The 17,856-nt window shown below is 44.8% G+C and overlaps 1 protein-coding gene and 1 long non-coding RNA gene across 5 annotated transcripts in view; one reads left to right on the top strand and one right to left on the bottom strand.

Annotated features, from left to right (window-relative positions):
• Nucleotides 1–11,439: 11,439 nt before the first annotated feature.
• Nucleotides 11,440–13,258, bottom strand: LOC138283805 (uncharacterized). The gene is made up of 2 exons (XR_011201309.1): nucleotides 13,068–13,258; nucleotides 11,440–11,801 (listed from the first exon to the last, which is right to left on the bottom strand). It is a non-coding gene; the product is annotated as an uncharacterized lncRNA (long non-coding RNA).
• Nucleotides 13,259–13,294: 36 nt separating this feature from the next.
• ARL15 (ARF like GTPase 15) overlaps nucleotides 13,295–17,856 on the top strand; it is an 841,607-nt gene continuing 837,045 nt past the window's right edge. For 3 of the 4 annotated variants that reach the window (XM_069221905.1, XM_069221886.1, XM_069221896.1), the window contains exon 1: nucleotides 13,325–13,849. In XM_069221905.1, the coding sequence (XP_069078006.1) occupies nucleotides 13,838–13,849 (12 nt within the window). In that variant the 5' untranslated portion in view covers nucleotides 13,325–13,837. Of the gene's footprint in view, nucleotides 13,850–17,856 lie in introns of all 4 variants that reach the window. The other variant, XM_069221875.1, reaches the window with a different exon arrangement.

Here is a 17,856-nt window from a genome sequence, read left to right as displayed (position 1 = left end):
ATGATTGTATGGACTGCTGTGGATGTAAGCCATATGTTGGGGGGTGCTGAGGCGTCCGGGCTAGAGTGCAGCATGTAAGGTGGTCACACTATGTGCGTCAGGGGATGGGTGGGAACTTGTGGCCAATGAATCTGACGGTCCGGACGGGTGAATAATTCCCTTTTCTGCTGTCTTTTCCATCCAAGTCAGCACCCACCAGAAAAAGGGTATTTGGCGTGCCATCGCCAAGGAGGTGCGGACCCTGGGGGTCTTTCACAGGTGGAGCACCCACTACTGCAAGAGATGGGAGGACCTGCGCCTCTGGTCAAAGAAGACGGCAGAGGCCCAGCTGGGGCTGGCCTCCCAATGTGGAAGGGGTGCCCATCGCACCATGAACCCCCCTGATGTTCTGCATCCTGGCGGTGGCCTATCCGGAGTTGGATGGGCGCTTGAGGGCATCACAGCAGACACAAAGGGGTGAGTACAGATTCTGAAAGCTGACTTTGCGCGTGTTAGAAGGTACCTGGGTGGGGGATGTGGGCTGTGGGTGCCCCTAGGCCAGGGCGATCATGGCAGGGTAGGTCCCTTGTTTGGCAGGCTCTGGCACACTCCTAACCCAATAGTGTAAGTGGCCATCTACTACTGGGCAGGGTCCTGTGGGTTTCTGGTGTGCAGATGCTGGCGTTAGGCATTGTACCCCATGGGCTGGTGACTGTCTTAGGAAATGGGTGGGCATGGCCGAGTGCATAGGGCTGCTCCCTGTGTGTTGTGTACGCCAACGGTAGTGGTGTTGCTGGCATTGACCAAGTGTATCCTCTGTCTCTTCCCTCCCCTTTTTGTTTTGTCACCCTGTCCTTGAGTGCATTAGCATCATCTGGCGGAGGAGCAGAGGCACGGGCGATGGAGGGAGCTGCATCCCACATGGGCCTGGAGGCCGAATCCACCGAGGGTGAGGGCACCAGTGGGACAAAGGGCGAGGGGAGCACCACGACGGGGACAGGAGGGGAGACCACAGATAGTGACTCCTCCTCCGATGGAAGCTCCCTGGTGGTGGTGGACACCTCTGAGCCCACCCCAACAACAGGTACAGCCGCCACACCCCCCTATCAGCACCGCCCTCCCAGCAGCCCCTCAGGAGGGTGGGCATCTCCTTCACCCCAGGCACCTCAGGCCCTGCCCCAGTCAGCCCTGCTGCCCTCAGTGAGGAGGCTGTTGACCTCCTGAGATCCCTCTCTGTTGGGCAGTCAACCATACTGAATGCCATCCAGGGTGTTGAGAGGTATTTGCAACAAACAAATGCATACGTGGAGGGCATTCACTCTGGTGTGGCGGCCCAACAGAGAGCATTTCAGGCTCTGGCCTCAGCAGTGATGGCAGCCCTTGTCCCTGTGTCTGGCCTCCTCCCTCCAACTTCCTCAACCCAGACCCAATACCCTCAACCCCAGTCTATCCCCAGCACACCTTCAGACCAGCATTCACCCAAATCAACACACAAAGATGGCTCAGGCAAACATAAGCACCACACTTCATCTCACAGGCACACAAGCACCTTACCCATGCACACATATCAACATCCACTGCCTCCACTGTGTCCCCTTCCTCCTCCTTGTCCACCTCACTCCCAGTAGCGTCTATGCTCACACCTGCATGCACTACATCTTCATCCACTACCTCCATCACCAGCACGCCCATCACAACACACCCCTCACGAGCAGTCACCACCCCCACAACCATGCACACGTCCCCTGTGTCCTCTCCCAGTGTGTTCCCTACCCCTCCACTCCCCCGTCCTTCCCCTCGGGCCAGGGTGTCCAGATCTCAGGCCAGCACCTCAGCCACCAAGTCGACTTCTGCAGTGGTACCTGCAACTCCCAGAGGATCAAAGGGGGCACCCATCAGGCCAGGCATAGTGCCACGGACCCCTGCAAAGGACCAAACCATTCCACCACCTGCCAACGTGAAGAAGGGGCCAGCATGCAGCAAGGCCAAGGAGCATGACCCACCCAGCAAGACCTCCTCCAAAACTCCAGCTGCCAGAGCCAATGTTCCAGCAGCATCTGCCAAGGTGAGAAAGGGTCAGAAAAGCCAAGGCAAGGCACTTCAGGCTTCGGAGGCCCCAGGTGAGGGCCTGGTGCCCACCATCAGAACCAACAGCCCTGCCACCTGTACCGCAGCCAGCATCGCTACAAGCACCGCCACCTGCACCGCCGCTTCCAACACTACTGTCAGCAGCAGCATCCCCAGTGGGCAGCCGTCTGAAGCTGCAGGAGATGGGCTGGTGCCTCCCTCCACCACTGAAAGCACCTCCATCAGCACCTGCACTATCACCTGTTTGCAACCTTAGTCGCCACAGGATGGAGTTTGGCCCTGCCTCCATGGAGTATCATGCTACCTCGTCCATGCAAATCTCATGCCTCAGACACCCAGATGAGGGAATGTGAACTGCCACACCCCAAGTGCTGCATCACTGGGCACAAGGCCCCCTCCAGAACCAGTAGAGAAATGCATCAACTCACCCTATCCTTGGCAGGATGAAGCACACTGGGCACAAGGCCCCCTCCAGAACCAGTGGAGAAATGCATCCACTCACCCTATCCTTGGTAGGATGAAGCATACTGGGCACAAGGACCCCTCCAGAACCAGTGGAGAAATGAATCCACTATCCCTATCCTTGGCAGGATGAAGCACACTGGGGACAAGGCCCCCTCCAGAACCAGTGGAAGAAGGCATCCACTTGAGAGACTTGGGAGACTGTGGCTTTCCACTTCCCAGGACCAAGCAGTGGGTAAAGCACCCACTTGAGAGACTGTGGTCTTGCACTCCCCAGGACCAAGCAGTGGGCAAAGCACCCACTTGAGAGACTGTGGCTTTGCACTCCCCAGGACCAAGCAGTGGGCAAAGCACCCACTTGAGAGACTGTGGCTTTGCACTCCCCAGGACCAAGCAGTCGGCAAAGCACCCACTTGAGAGACTGTGGCTTTGCACTCCCTTGCATGGAGCCCCCTCGAGGAGCAGTGCCATAGTACCATCTTCCGGCTGAGGCGTCCCCTCCTTCCCCGTCCCCCTGAGGTACCTGTGTGTTTTCGACCTGATGCCCCTGCAGTGTTCTCTCCGTATTGAAGCAGGAGTCAAGTGTGGGCTTGGCCCATGATTTTTGGCCCAGTGGGCCATGGACATTTGCAAAGAACAGTGTACGGCCTTCTGTAAATACTGTAAATATTTGTATATAGTGTTTTTCTATTTGTTACGTATATCTGCATATTTCAAAAATATAACTTATTTCACTCTATTCCTTTTGTCCTTGTGTTTTTCCAGGGGGTAACGGGGTGTAAATGTACTGTTGTTGCATGTGTTTGTGTGTATGGTTTTGTGGGTGGGGGTGGGGGTGCTGCGAGTTGCGTGTGTGTGTCACTCTCTTTTTCCTCCCCCTGATGGCGTTGGTACTGCCCGGGAAAAGCTGGCAGATTGGCGGGTTGTGATGTGGTGGGCGGCACATTGTCCTCCGCCTGTCTGTTGGCAGTTACCGCTGCGGTGTTTGTTGCTACCGCCGTGGCAGTCGGAGTGTTAAAGTGGCTGTCTGTGTTGCCGGTTTCCTCTGTGGTCGTGATCCCATTTTTTTTACCGCCGGCCTGTTGGCGGTCTTATCGCCACTTTAACACCGACCGCCAGGGTTGTAATGAGGGCCTATATGTCTCCCTCGGCTAAAATTGTGGAACCCTATGGTCTCTCTCTGATATCTCATGCTGACGATACCCAGCTGGTCTATTCTTTTAGCACCAATGTAAACTCTGATCAAGAGGCGCTATCCCCCTGCCTTACAGACATTGCTAACTGTATGTCAGATAGTAAGCTCAAGCTAAATGATTAAAAAACTGAAGTAATGTTGTTTGGCAATTTTTCCCTACTTAAATCTGTCATCTGAATTCCAGAAGACTTGAAAAGACTTCCTCCCCCAAAGGAAACCATAAAAAGCCTAGGAGTATGGCTGGACTCCTCTCTATCGAAGGAACAGCATGCAAAAAAATGAGTGGCTTCTTGCTTCAATCTTTAATAATGCTTAGAATTCTTTTTTTATCCCCCCCCTTTCTCGCCAAAAGACTTATTATTCAAGCCCTCATATTATCCCGCCTAGACTATGGGAATGTGCTGTTCCTGAGTTCTCCCATCTGTGTATTAAGGAAGCTGCAGAGAGTGCAGAATGGGGCAGCCAGGCTACTCATGCCCATCCCCAGAACTGCATCGGCCAAACCAGCCTTAGCCTCCCTCCATTGGCTTACTATCCAGCAAAGGATTAATTTTAAAGCTTTGTGTATGGTACATTGAGCTCTTCATGATAAGGGACCTTATTTTATCAAGCGCATGATCACACCCTACACCCCCCAGAGATCCCTTACATCCTCATCTGCTGCTCTAATTAACACCTGCTGTGTTAAAAAAACAAGATGGGGAGGTAGGTACTTCACCTTCAAAGCAGCGAATCTATGGAATTCCCTCCCCCTGTCACCTTGAATGGGCAATTTCGAACTTTCTTTTTTAGGTAAATTGAAGACTCTACTCTTTCCAGCATAGATTCTCACTGCGATGCCTTCGTCCTCTTTCAGCGCTGGGAAGCCTTCGGGTATCCATGCGCTTTATAAATCTATTAAACTAAACGAAAACTAAACTAAACAGTTCCATAATGGTTACACTGAATACTGGGAAGTTTGGCATCAAACTTGTCAGCACAATAAATCCACACTGATGCCAGTGTGGGATGTATTGAGAAATTCACACAGAGGGCTTCTTAGAGAAGCCCCCTGCATGCCAGCCAAACTGCTAGTGCTAGGCTGACCAGTCTCTGCCAGCCTGCCACTTCCAGACAAGTTTCTGGCCACATGGTGTGAGTGCCTTTGTGCTCTCTGTGACCAGGAACAAAGCCTGCCCTGGGTGGAGGTGCTTCACACCTCCCCCTGCAGGAACTGTAACACCCGGCGGTGAGCCTCAAAGGCTCAAGCCTGGTGTTACAGCGCCCCAGGGCACTCCAGCTAGTGGAGATGCCCGCCCTCCAGACACACCCACCACTTTTGGCAGCAAGTCTGGGGAAATAATGAGGAAAACAAGGAGGAGTCACCCCCTCAGCCAGGTCCACCCCTAAGGTGACCAGAGCTGAAGTGACCCCCTCCTTGGAAAATCGTCCATCTTGTGTTGGAGGATTTAGCCCAATAGGAATAGGGATGTGCCCCCCCCTCCCCAAAGGGAGGAGGCACAATGAGGGTGTAGCCACCCTCAGGGACAGTAGACCCTGAACTCAGGAAATCAGATTCCTGATGACCTACAAAAATGGACTGCCTAGCTGAAAAATCCAGCAGAGAAGGAAGATGACAACTGAAAGAAGAAACTATCTTTAAATAGACTCCCACCACACTCCAGAAACATGAGTCCCCACCACCCTGCACCTGACGCCCCTGGCCCGTGTCCAGAGAAACCAATGACCCAGAGAGGACCCCCAGGCAACACTGACAACGTGTCCACCCTGGGCTGACCTCTGCATCCCCACAACGACGCCTGCAGGGGGAATCCCCTGGACCCCCCTGGCCGCAACTACTCGGGACGAAGATATCCAACGCCTGGAGAAGCACTGCACCTGCAGCCCCCAGGCCCGTGAGAAAACGACCACCGGTGCACTGCCTGCAACATCTGAGTGACCCCCGGGTCCCTCCACTGAATCCTAACTGTGTGCATTACTGTTTGGGTTCAAAGTTCTAACTATACCTATGCAAAGTACCTTATATTTAATGTACTTACCTTCAATTTGAATCTTGTGGTTCTAAACTAAATTAAGAAAAGAATATTTTTCTATATAAAAACCTATTGAGTTAAGTCATTGAGTGTGTGTTCTCATTTATTGCTTGAGTGTGTACAACAAATGCTTGACACTACCCTCTGGTAAGCCTAACTGCTCGACCACACTACCACAAATAGAGCATTAGAATTATCTATTATTGCCTCTGGCAAGCCTCTTGGGGAACCTCTGGACTCTGTGAACACTATGGGCCTGATTACAACTTTGGAGGAGGTGTTAATCCGTCCCAAAAGTGACGGTAAAGTGACGGATATACCACCAGCCGTATTACAAGTCCATTATATCCTATGGAACTCGTAATACGGCTGGTGGTATATCCGTCACTTTACCGTCACTTTTGGGACGGATTAACACCTCCTCCAAAATTGTAATCAGGCCCATAATCTAATTTTGATATATTGTATACAGAGCAAGCTTCCTACACTTCTCCTTTATTCTCTTCTGCTTTAATTAAATTTCATCACTACAGTATTTTCCATACTGCAGTACTTTATCAGTCGGTTTACTCAGCCAGAAAAATCAAATGATTCTGAACTATAGTGCCAATTTCAGGCTTCAATCCTTGGACAAATTTGAGCACAAAATGAATCATATCTCTCAGTTCAATAATCTCTGTACCACTGCATTATTTGAATGATTGCAACAATCTCTCATAATAAGCATGAACAGACTCCTTTGACTCCTGAGCTGTCCTGTTAATTCTCTGCCAATCAACATCTTTAGCGGACACTCTACTTTTAAAAAATTCAACCACCTTATAATAAATTTTCATCACCTCTTCAGATGGCGCACCTGTCATTAGATCTCTTGGTGCTCACAAGTTGGCCAATCAACACTCTGCTTACATTCAACCCACAAATCTGCTGGAACCACAATTTCAAATAAAGTGTTCAAATCTTCCCACAAACACTTTGCAAGCTTAACAAACCTCTCAGTTTGCTACTACAATTCTATTGGTTTTTCCCTCAACTTTGAGTAATCATTGGGAAATGACCATATGTCACTTCTGCTCTATGGGACATTAACAAAATTCCCTCCTAGAATTTCTCTCATTGGCATGATTGTTAGAACTCCCTCAGCCTGCTGTACACCATTTGAAGATGCAGTCAGATTTTTCTTCTGATCTCTTTTCTTGGCCCATCTGCCTTTCCGTTTATCCAATGCTCCCTATGTTTGGATGCTCTGAATCAATTCCTTAATCTGAATTTTCATACCAGCTGATCTCATGTTTCCAAATGTCTCTAGAATTTAATTCTAATCTGTAACTTCTTTTTAACTGTTTAGATGTATTCATCTAATTTTCATACTTTTCTGCCAAATCAGCCAATTTCCCATAGATCTATCCTGCATGATGTGCGACTCATTTTCACTGTAAGAATCCAAACTGTCCAATTTAAGTGTTCCCTCAATCATTTCATTCAATTCCAATTTTAGTTTAGCCAAATTCAATGTCTTTTCTCCCTCTGGTGTATTTCTGGAAATTGATTTTCCACTTAAACTATCTAACTAATCAGTTGGTTGTTGAGCTGCCAATCCTTGTAAACTAATATTGTTACTACTATCTTGCGGTGTAAACTGTGGAAAATTACATGGAGCTCTCATAGCTTCCACCTGACCCAGCACAGATGGACTTACTGAGCATGGGAGACATGTCATATTAGTCAGCGGACCGACTCTATTACATGTCTGATTAGAACTAGAAAAATTAATAGGGGTCATGACTGGCACAGAAGTGCTCAGCCTCTCAATTTCTGCATTGGTTCCAAAAGGAGAATTCATTGCTGACACCAAATTTGGAATCTGTGGGCCACTCTCATTTTTACCCTGGGAATACAACGAGACAACTGGACCTACTGTCACCGGAACTCACAATGCATATGGTCCTGAGAAGTTTGTTTGACTTGGTGGTAATATTGGTCCTGTACCATAATCAGTTAAAACTGTACTAAAAGTCTGATTTTACTGATTTGGGGCAACATTCTGTGGAGTCCTCACTATGGAATACATGAGCATTGTCTGTCTCTGGTTCACAGTTTTTGCAGGTGTAGGCTCATATTGAGTCAATCCTGAATTCTGAATTGGCTGTGACATAACTGGAACTGTGACATTCAAGGTTGTATTGGCAATTTGAACTGTCGGATAAACCGCTGGCAACTGTGCTACAGTAGTAGTAGGTGCATTTGGAGCTATTTGAACCTGGCTTTGAGCAACTGCCGCTGTGGCTATATTCAGGGCCACATTCTGATTTACTGATTCAATTACGTTATAAGATGGGACGATTCTGCAACAGCTGAGTTATAAATGTATCATCTAAATCACTTTCGGTGGTTGTTACCCTTCTGTGTTCATCTAACTTCTGCTCTAGATCTTCTGCAGGTTTCTTTTTGGCTTTAGATACAACACTTCCATCAACTTCCTGTGTTACTGCTGGGAATAATTTCACTGCATGTAATGTATCTGCTCTCCACATTCTCTGCTCTTCATCCCATCTAGCCTCTGCCAGCATCTGTTCTGCTTTTCTCATTCTCCTCTCAAATCTCTCTTTCTGCCTCACAATTAATTCTGAAATGGCAGGTGCTTCAAATTGTGCAGGCTTAGGAAGGGATTTCAATTCATACAACACTCTCCTCAGACTCTCTAATACCCTGAAATTGAAAGTTCTGTAACAGGGAAAAGCGATGTTACCTTCCTTCTCAGTTATTTTGCACCACTGGTTTACCCAAAGACATGCTGAAACTCCTCTTTCCTCCATTACCTCGAATGCTGGTGTACCCTCCGGTGGAGTAGGCTCACACTCTCTAACTGGAATAAAAGCATCTCCTCTTAACACGCTTCTTAAGGCTTTAAAAAAACTTCGTTTTTACACAAATTCAATTCACAAACACAAATTCTACAAATCCAGGAAGTAATTTTCAAACCTACAATCCTCTGCACAAACTGTCCTCAGCCTATAGCAGTGCAGTCTTGTCCACGAATCTGTGCGCGGCTTTTCTTACTAACCGACCAATCCCAACATGGACCAAATGACGTCACACTTGCTTCACTCTGCAGCTGCGACTCACTTCAGAGTTGTCTCATACACTTCTCACATATACACCCTGAATGCAAATATTGCGAGCACCAAACCAAACCTATCTGCTCACTACAGGTAGGACTCAAACGGTTTGAAAGCTGTTCAGCTACACTTCCGACTGTGGCTTTCGCACATACGTTTGTAAGATTTGACCCGCAAATCTCACTCAGGGCGATACGGATTCTCCCTGTGCACACAGGACTCACCTAATTCCAATCAACAACTCACACACTCAAAGAATCTACTGGTATTGTTGACAGCAATCAATCGACCAACACCTCACTGCAGATGATAAATTAAACAAGCGTCCCCATACACTTGTGCGGTACTCCAAAGTCTTATGCCATGCATTACCAATAAACGACAACAACCACATGTGCAATTGTGAGCACAAAGTGCAACATTCACCTGGAATACACAAACTCCTTACTCTCTTACTTGGAGTATGCAAACTTCCTACTCATTTATTTGGAGTACACCAACTACCTACTCTCTTCACACAATACATTTCACAGCTATTTTTGCCAAAAGCATTGCAAGCGCAAACCCTACTGAAGACACATACCTTACCCTTGTAACACAATGCTGGAATTATATCTACACTTTCACAAAGAAAAACTCACAATGTGGGCCAAATCCAATTCCCCTCCTCATAAGGCAAAACCATCCTGTGCTACCAAAACTGATGGAGTGCTCCAGGAGTTCTACTTCCTGCCTCAGGTTCAGAAACCACTTCTGCTCTGGTGAGACACCATAACTTATCCCACCTACACTAGAAGTCAACCGGATCTTTGGACTCAGTGAGGAGTGTGGTAATTGGATTCATTTAACCCAAATCAATAACATGAGAAACATAAACAAATTTTAAACACCATGACCAATTTAACCACAAAACAAGACTTCAAATTGAATAAAGTTTCAAAGCTTTATTACAACCACAAAGTTAATCTAACATAAATGATGTGCAAGACTGAGTTATAAACATACATTAAAATCATAGGTTGGCCAAAACGTCTAGGAGATTGGGCCTACAGCACATCAATACTGTTAAACACTCCAAGAGGATAACACAAATTAACAAAACTTTAATATGCCCATTAAAATCAGATTTCAATACAGATGATGGTGACATCAGTAAATCATCAAAATTCAAATAAGGCCATCCTTAGTCCTAATACCAATTTAGACATGCATGTGTGGAGATGGGCTAACACGTGCGAGCAAAACCAAAAAAAAGAGACAAAAGTAATTTGGGAAAATCATCTAACTAGGTCAACTCACTACAAAAATACACTGGTGTAATCATCTAAGCTGAAAAGGGAACAAGAAAGCACATTATAGATTATACCTCTCCTCATGGGACAGCAGACAGGAAAGATTAATCGAAAAGAGCATTCAAAGTTTCTCATCATCAGTAGACAGACAGCATCAAGGGCAGTGCAGAACACGAGGTGCACCAAGGGCAGGCTAGCAGTTCAGAATTTATTGGGCATATTAGTACTGAACAGCATAAGTAACAGGACATATAAAATTAAAGGGAAACTCATAACATAAAGACTAAATATGGCAAAAGACTTGGAGAGGAACAGGAGGTGACAGCACGAGTTCCCTTAGAGAACTCTCTCAGACTGACTAAAAGTTTCAAAAGTCTCTCCCTAATTAGAAATGTCCATATGTTTCTAATTAGTCCTCTAGGCAGGCTCATCTTGTGCACATTAACGAATATCCAATTAGAATTTTAGATGCACCTCGGGTTTGCAACTATTCTGGATTTTCTCAGGGAAGATGCGAAGTCATCTTGATGAATTCATACAGTTCCGCCAAAATATGATACCTATTTGTCGATTGCAACTTTGCAATTCTTTTCCACAGTTCAGAAGATGATTCTAACAGTTCTCATATGAAATTAATAAGGTTTCCTGTCTTGTTCGACAGCTAGAACAAATATTGTTACACTTGTTAACATTGAAACATGTTCTTGGTCTTTACTACAACCGGGCATTCACCATCACATCAGGAACCAGGAATTCATTCAGGTTAAAGAGAACAGAATGAATCAGTATGATTCCTCTACTGCTGCAAAAATGAGTATTCAGTTAAATAAAGCCTAAATACATATTACTGCAGCTAACGCATATGAATCCTATTGCGCACCTTACCATTTGAATCTAATATGCAAAGCAAATTATTAATTGCAAACCTTATTCACGAAATATTAGGACACAATTTAAACGTGCATTTATTTCTTTGCACACGTAACTTGCGTTAATAAATTCTTTTAAATCAATATAAGTATGATTAATTCATGTTTGTTTAATACTCATAATATACTTCATTTCTAATATTTTTCTAAGAATAATACTTTTTAATATTAATGTATATTGTTTATATTTAATATAAATGCACAACATCTTTCATAGCAAAACTTGATGTCAAATAAGAAGGAAGGTCGCATTGTCCACCATAATTCAAACGTGCATGTTTTTACATTTCGTGTTAACTTCTCTTTTAGGCTTTTAAATGAAACTTATAGGTCACCATATGCTAACTTCTATGCCACCAATTTATTAGTCAAATTTGATCTCTATCAGCATCATGCAGGAGGTGACACCAGTCATTGGCACTCCTGCTCTCGGTATGACACGGGGTCTATAGGCAGGATGTTTTCAAAGCCTGTAGTCCCGCTGGCCATAGCAGCCCCCAGCAGTGCCAGATAATTGTTGGCCCTGCTGTTGAAAACATCACCTATGCAGTTCCACATGTGTTAGGCAGACTGCATTCAGACTGAGCACACAGTCTGAATGCAGGCACTAGGAGAATGTTTTAAGGTCCTGCGGCCCCCAGCCCGTCTACAGCCATTACATCTTCTTTGGTTCCGTGGTGGAAAATAATTAGGATGTGGATTTCCTGAAAAGAAAAGGTAAGAGAATATTTTATTAAAGTCTTACGGATGCTTGTGTTACAAACGTGCCAGCAGCTGAGCAGCGGTGGCAGAACCCGCTGCTCATTGACTGACAGAGAAAGAAAGCATGATAGTCCCACTCGCTCAGAAGGGTTGGGGGGCAAACTAAGCAGCATTTAAAGGAGGCAGTTGTTGCATACAAACAGAGTCCTGGTCATCCATAGTGCTCTGCATAGCAGTCCCACAATGTAATCCAAGGCAAGCACCTTTGCATATATACATTTTGATGTCACCACTGAAAATTATTTTTATACTTGACAGTAGGCAGACATGGACTGGTTTGTAGGTAGACATAGCAATGTTTATCAGAGTATGTGGGCCAGGTCAACATTTTCTATAACATAACCTGAAAGATAAAGTATGTAAGCTAAAATGAGAGGAAAATGCACCTTATGTTTTCTTTAATGCAAAGTGGAGAATAGTGACTTCTGTATTTATAGTACTACAGGGTACCACATTGCGACTCAAAGCAATGAGTATATGCAACACTCATCATAAAAAGCGCCTGTACTGTAGGGACCTTCTATTTCAGAGGTTTTGCAGAAGTTTTATGATCTTTTTACAGCTTCCCTTTGCTCAGAAGTGTGCAATGTCAAATATTTATGTATTTCTACACACTTCATTTCTTGGTTTTACTCACGAGAAAGTGTCACTCGAAGTGTCACGCACTTAGTAGTTCAATGTCACTCGTAAGTACAATGAAACAATGAAAATTTCACACATAACCAATCTGGAAATTTGGCAGCTACATTTTCAATATTAATTATCTGCAACAAAATCATTGTTGTTATTCATTTATCTTAATATGCTAAGAAGCATTAACAAAGCCAATAGTCAAAGCTATGTTTTTGTGATACAAATCTGGGTGCAACGAAAGAAAGCTCAGAGAGGAAGCAAAAAAATGTTCTAGTTTACGCCAGTTTTCTTTTGCTGCTGTCAATTTATGCAATAAAGAGAGAGAAGCATAATTGGAGCCTTTGGTCCTGAAATAGGGTACAGGTGGGGAGGCACACTTTTAAATTCACAGAAATGTAGTAGGTGTTAAATCCATACCCTGACTGAATAATCCACACCCCTTTTAGAGACCCTCTATATTTCAATCTCACTGCATGCCCTGGGGAAAATACAGGCTTTGTCAATGCTTGTTTGTATTATGGCCATGTTCCCGCCATCATAGGTCAGCAAGTATAGCGGGGGATGAATAAACTTACTTGCCTACATCGGGGAAGTCATCCAACAGGCTCAGATATCGTTGAAAGGTACAGCTTTAAGAGCCTTTGTCAACTTAGGCCCACGTGCGTGATCAGGTGATCAGGGTTGCTCCCATCCCGCCCCAGCTAAGGAGGCGGGGCAAAAAACGCCTGGCGTTTCCTGAACCACTGAATCGTGTTGTGAGCCTACAGGGGTTTCAAAGCCCTGTGCCCATGCGCAGTATGTCCAAGAGCTCTGGAACTAGTGAGCTTGCGAGGTGCGCGCGCCAAGAAGCTCGAAGGCGTGCACGATGCGGAGACTATAGGAAATGGCTTGCTGAGAGATTAGCGTGCGCGTTCGCGTTTTACGTCACTCTGAAAACCTAGGGGAAGAGCGGTGGCCGGCGCGCGCATTCTGTGTGTTGACAGTGCGCAGCGCGTGCGTGTTGTGCCCTGCTTTGGATGCTCGCCCAGCTACCTCCCCTCTGGGCAGCAGTAAGCTCTTGGTGTGTCTTTGAGTGCGCGCTAAGGGAACCAGTTGGGGGTTCAGCCAGTGTGCCTGTTCCTTCCCTTGTCGCTGCTTACTGAGCCCCCGGCCGAGGAAAAGAAAAGGATCGAGAGCAGACTCGGGCAGAGGGAGTCCTGCCTGCTGCTCCAGCATACTGTGCAGCAAAAGTAGGTGGTGGCAGCACAGGGAGCCGTTGATCACACCCACCTCCCATTATAAAAGGAGTGCAAGGCACGAACTGACCTGCGGCAAGAGCCGGCTGCTGCTCTCACTACATGTGTACATGGATTATCTGGTATGTCAACTTTCTGCACTGTTGCGTTCTTTAATTCATGCTCATATCACCTTAAGCGGACACCTGCCCTAATTTTCCATTCTAGTATGTAATGCAGTAACAGTAATGATTCTGATCGCACCGAGATCCACAATAGACACTGTGCTACCCCCTCCCCCCAGGTCATCTTCTAATTTGTTCAAGACTAGCATGGATTTATGTTAACTTTTCCTTTTCTCACAGGAAACATGCAGATACACAAGTGTGGAATTTATTATTGGCAAGTGCAAACGAAACACTCAACACCGTTGTGTAATTTGTAGAAGTTCGAAAATAATTTGTAAGGCCACCATTCCCGAGTCCTTTCTCGTGGAACAGTGAAGTCAATATGCAATGTTATGACAGGCAGGTTTTATTCAGTGGAGCGACATAGGGAACGTGTTTTGCCACATGTGGCAGGCATGGCTTGTTCAACTTGTAAAGGCAATAAGTAATGCCACAAATGCATGCTTCAATATTGTGGCAGTACAACTAAACTGGCTCATGCTGTTTCATGGAAGAGTTAAGGAAATGCCTATAGTGGAGAGTCAAATGTTATTCCCTTGGAAATGCATAGGTATCGCAATAGTGGAGAGTCAAATGTTATTCCCTTGGAAATGCATAGGTATCGCAAATTGCCAGATGTGCCAAGTTTGACTTGTAGGACATGGAAGGAAAACAGACACCGCCGCGAGTGTGTAACACAATTCAGCGGGAGCCAAAATAAAACGTGTAGTGCCATATTTTATTTTGTGGCACCATATTAAAATACACAGTGCCACATTTGGCAAGTTCCACAAATAACTAGCCATTCTTACAAGGGTATTGTTATTGTTTGGAAGCACTATGGCATGAGAGCCAAGTGTAAATCTGTGGTGCTGTATATCAAACACAATGCCAAGTGTTGCAAGTTTGAAATATAACAATAAATACACACAATGCCAGAAGTGTGTAATGTGATCGTGCAGAAGTACAAAGACGACATGTACCAATTATCTATTGGTACGAGAGTCAAATTTAGTTCTGCGGATCCACACACAAAATACAATGCTGTAAGCACCAGGTTCTATATGAAGGCCGAATTTGTTTCAGTGCACGAACAGAAATAACTCAGGCCACGTGCGTAAAAGTCAGTTCTCTGTATGTGTACAGGTATCTTGTCATATCGCAAATGACAAATTTAGATTGCAAAAGCGAGCTCAGAATGTGCATTAACACGCATGCCAAAATAGATACCCAAGCAGCGAATTATAGGTACTAGGTGCAAAAGACAAAATGAGAAATAAATAACTCATTGGGTTCCACTGTAATGAATCTGTGGGAGTGCACAACATTAACAGTGCCACCTACAGCAAATTTGAATCTGGGAGTGCAAGAAATGAGCACTGCCGCGTGAAGATTAGGTGGATATGCAGAACAAATGTGCTAAGGAAACGCACAGTGTCACTGCCCTGGATCGATTCTCTGCAGCACAAAGAAAACACGAGTTCCAAATTATGTTCGGATGAAAATCATATACGGTGCTGGGAATGTTGGATTACATTCTGGGCAAGTGTGGAGTGTCGACAAAGCTTATTTCATGCCACTGCAGAAAGTAAAGTAGGGCTTCGAGTGCTGTATCAAATTCCTTGGCAGTAACAAGAAATTGTACAGCTACATTACGCCAATTCTTATGAGTGCTAATAATGAAACATGCAATGATTCTGGTGCAAAACATACTCCATTCACATAAAGTCGCAGTGCTCCCAAAGTTATACATGCACCACTTCAAGTGATATAACTCATTACTCCACAGCAGTGAAATCCCTCCTAAGGCACTGTCCACTCTATGACATTGCAAAGAAGTAGTGTAATGATCTGTCTACCAAAAACATGTTATATGTGTCTGTCACTACATATAAATTTTGCCCATCCATCCGTGCAAAAATTATTTTCCGTAGAGATGCAAAAGAAAGTGTTAAGCTCATTCGATGCCTGTGAAAAAGAGCGAAGTATTAAATGAGGTACATGCTCCCACATTGAAATGAAAAGCAATGTCCTGTGTGGTGCATGCCGCTTCCCAGAAATTAAATATAAAGATGTCACGTCAGTAGGTTCCAAGCCCTTTTTTGTTGGAGCGCAAAGGAAATGTGAATTGCCTAATCTGTGCAAGTGCAAAGACGTTTGCATTGTTTACATTGTGAGCCTTATTTGTTTCTCAAATGGACACAGAGTAGCAAACAACTAACCCATTATCATAGATGTTGAAACAAATGGTGCCATGCTACCAGTGCCTAAACCTGTTCCATGTGTTAGTGAATCATGTCAGAACCCATTCCATGGAAGTACTAAAAGTAACAGAAGCATAAGTGTAAATCTCATTCTGTGTTAGTGCACTATGTTTAATGCTACATGTGGTCAATCCAGAGCAACTTTAATTAAAAAAAATAGGCATAAAATGAATAAAGAAGAACCCTTTCCCTCAAAAACAAACAAGCATTTGCAATGCGATGGGTCTTGCGTTTGCTCGAGTTAGAGCTATTAGCGTTGCAAATTTCGAACTGGACTTTTCTTGCCACATACATTGAAAATGAAATTTAAAACAGTTGACATAAACAAGTCAATTAAAATCGCCACGGCTGCTGTGAGAGCAAGAGTTACTGGCTCCCTGTGTGAATGTCTAGAAAGGATTGCGGCTGGGATGAAAGGGAAACCGAAAGCAGAGGAGGGGCCATCACACGCTGTAACAGGAGGAAGCATGACGTGTGATGGCCAACAAAAATGTTTACTTAGTGAAATCGCCTGGGAGGGAACTCGGCACACAAAGGATTGACATTTCACAAAATGGTCCAATAAAAATGAACCATTTAAGACAAGCACAACAAAGAATGAATAGCAGTAGTGGGCGTGGTTAAAAGCCCATAGAGAGATTACAGCTGGCCAGAGCGCTTGCAGACTCGGCCCTAAAAATCTGCCAGAATCAATCAAAAATATTCGGTTTATTATTATGATTATTATTTGTATTATTATGATTAGTATTGTTGTTGTTATTATTGGTATGCCTGTCCCTGGCACAGAGAAATTCCCAATAGATAAGTGCAGAGGAATGGGAACATGTTGAACAAGAATAGATTATATGTACTTCACTGCACCTTGTTGTCCTGTGTTCATTTTTGCCTCAGTGGGACATTTATGTGGCTCATAATCAGTTCAACCTTTTGATTCCTTACCAAATCTTATCCCCCCTGACTGCCCTATTAACACGTGTATGTACGTCATCAAGTGTGTGCTCAGAACACCATGAAGGTTATAAAACACAGATGTCAAAAGCAATGCTCTTGCAAAGTTTGGACAAGGTCTGTGCAAACATTTGGCAAACAGGAGACACACCAGCGATCACAGGGTTAATCTGTCTACCATCACAGTAGGCACCAGCAGTCTAGAAGAGAAGTAAATGCAGCCATAAAACTTAGTTCCCCAGAGAATGACAGAAAACATAACAGAAACTTAAATATATAGTAAAAAAGCCATGATGTGGTCTCTGAAGATAGAAAAAATACCAAATGTTTTGTTTATGATCATTATTTCTTCTGTTTCTAAATGTCCTGTAATTAGATAAAAACCTAATTCAGAAACCTGCATTCAGTTTCAGTTTTGCTAGAAAAGAATACTGAGGCACACTGAGATAAAATGATTAGCTGAAAATCATTGAATTTATCCAGGACTAAGTTGATTTTGTTAGAGCCCATGTCTCCAGGATTCATAAGGAGAAATAGTCGGGGTTGTACCCCCTAACTATGATAGGATTCTTATATAGAAAAATGCCTCAATTTGTCCAAGGACTTGTGCCTCTGATATCACAGGGGAGGCTGGATTGTGACTCATAAGGAAAAAGACTTTTGCGACTGACTCTGCCTGCCCAACCTGGCTTTTAATGATGTAACCAGTAGGGAAGTCATATGTTTTCTCAGAAGGCTGGTGCCTATAAAAGGATCACATGTAAGTTGTAT

Source organism: Pleurodeles waltl, chromosome 1_1, assembly GCF_031143425.1.
Source record: "Pleurodeles waltl isolate 20211129_DDA chromosome 1_1, aPleWal1.hap1.20221129, whole genome shotgun sequence".
Lineage (NCBI taxonomy): Eukaryota > Metazoa > Chordata > Amphibia > Caudata > Salamandridae > Pleurodeles > Pleurodeles waltl.
This window is presented reverse-complemented; position numbering and strand designations above follow the sequence as displayed.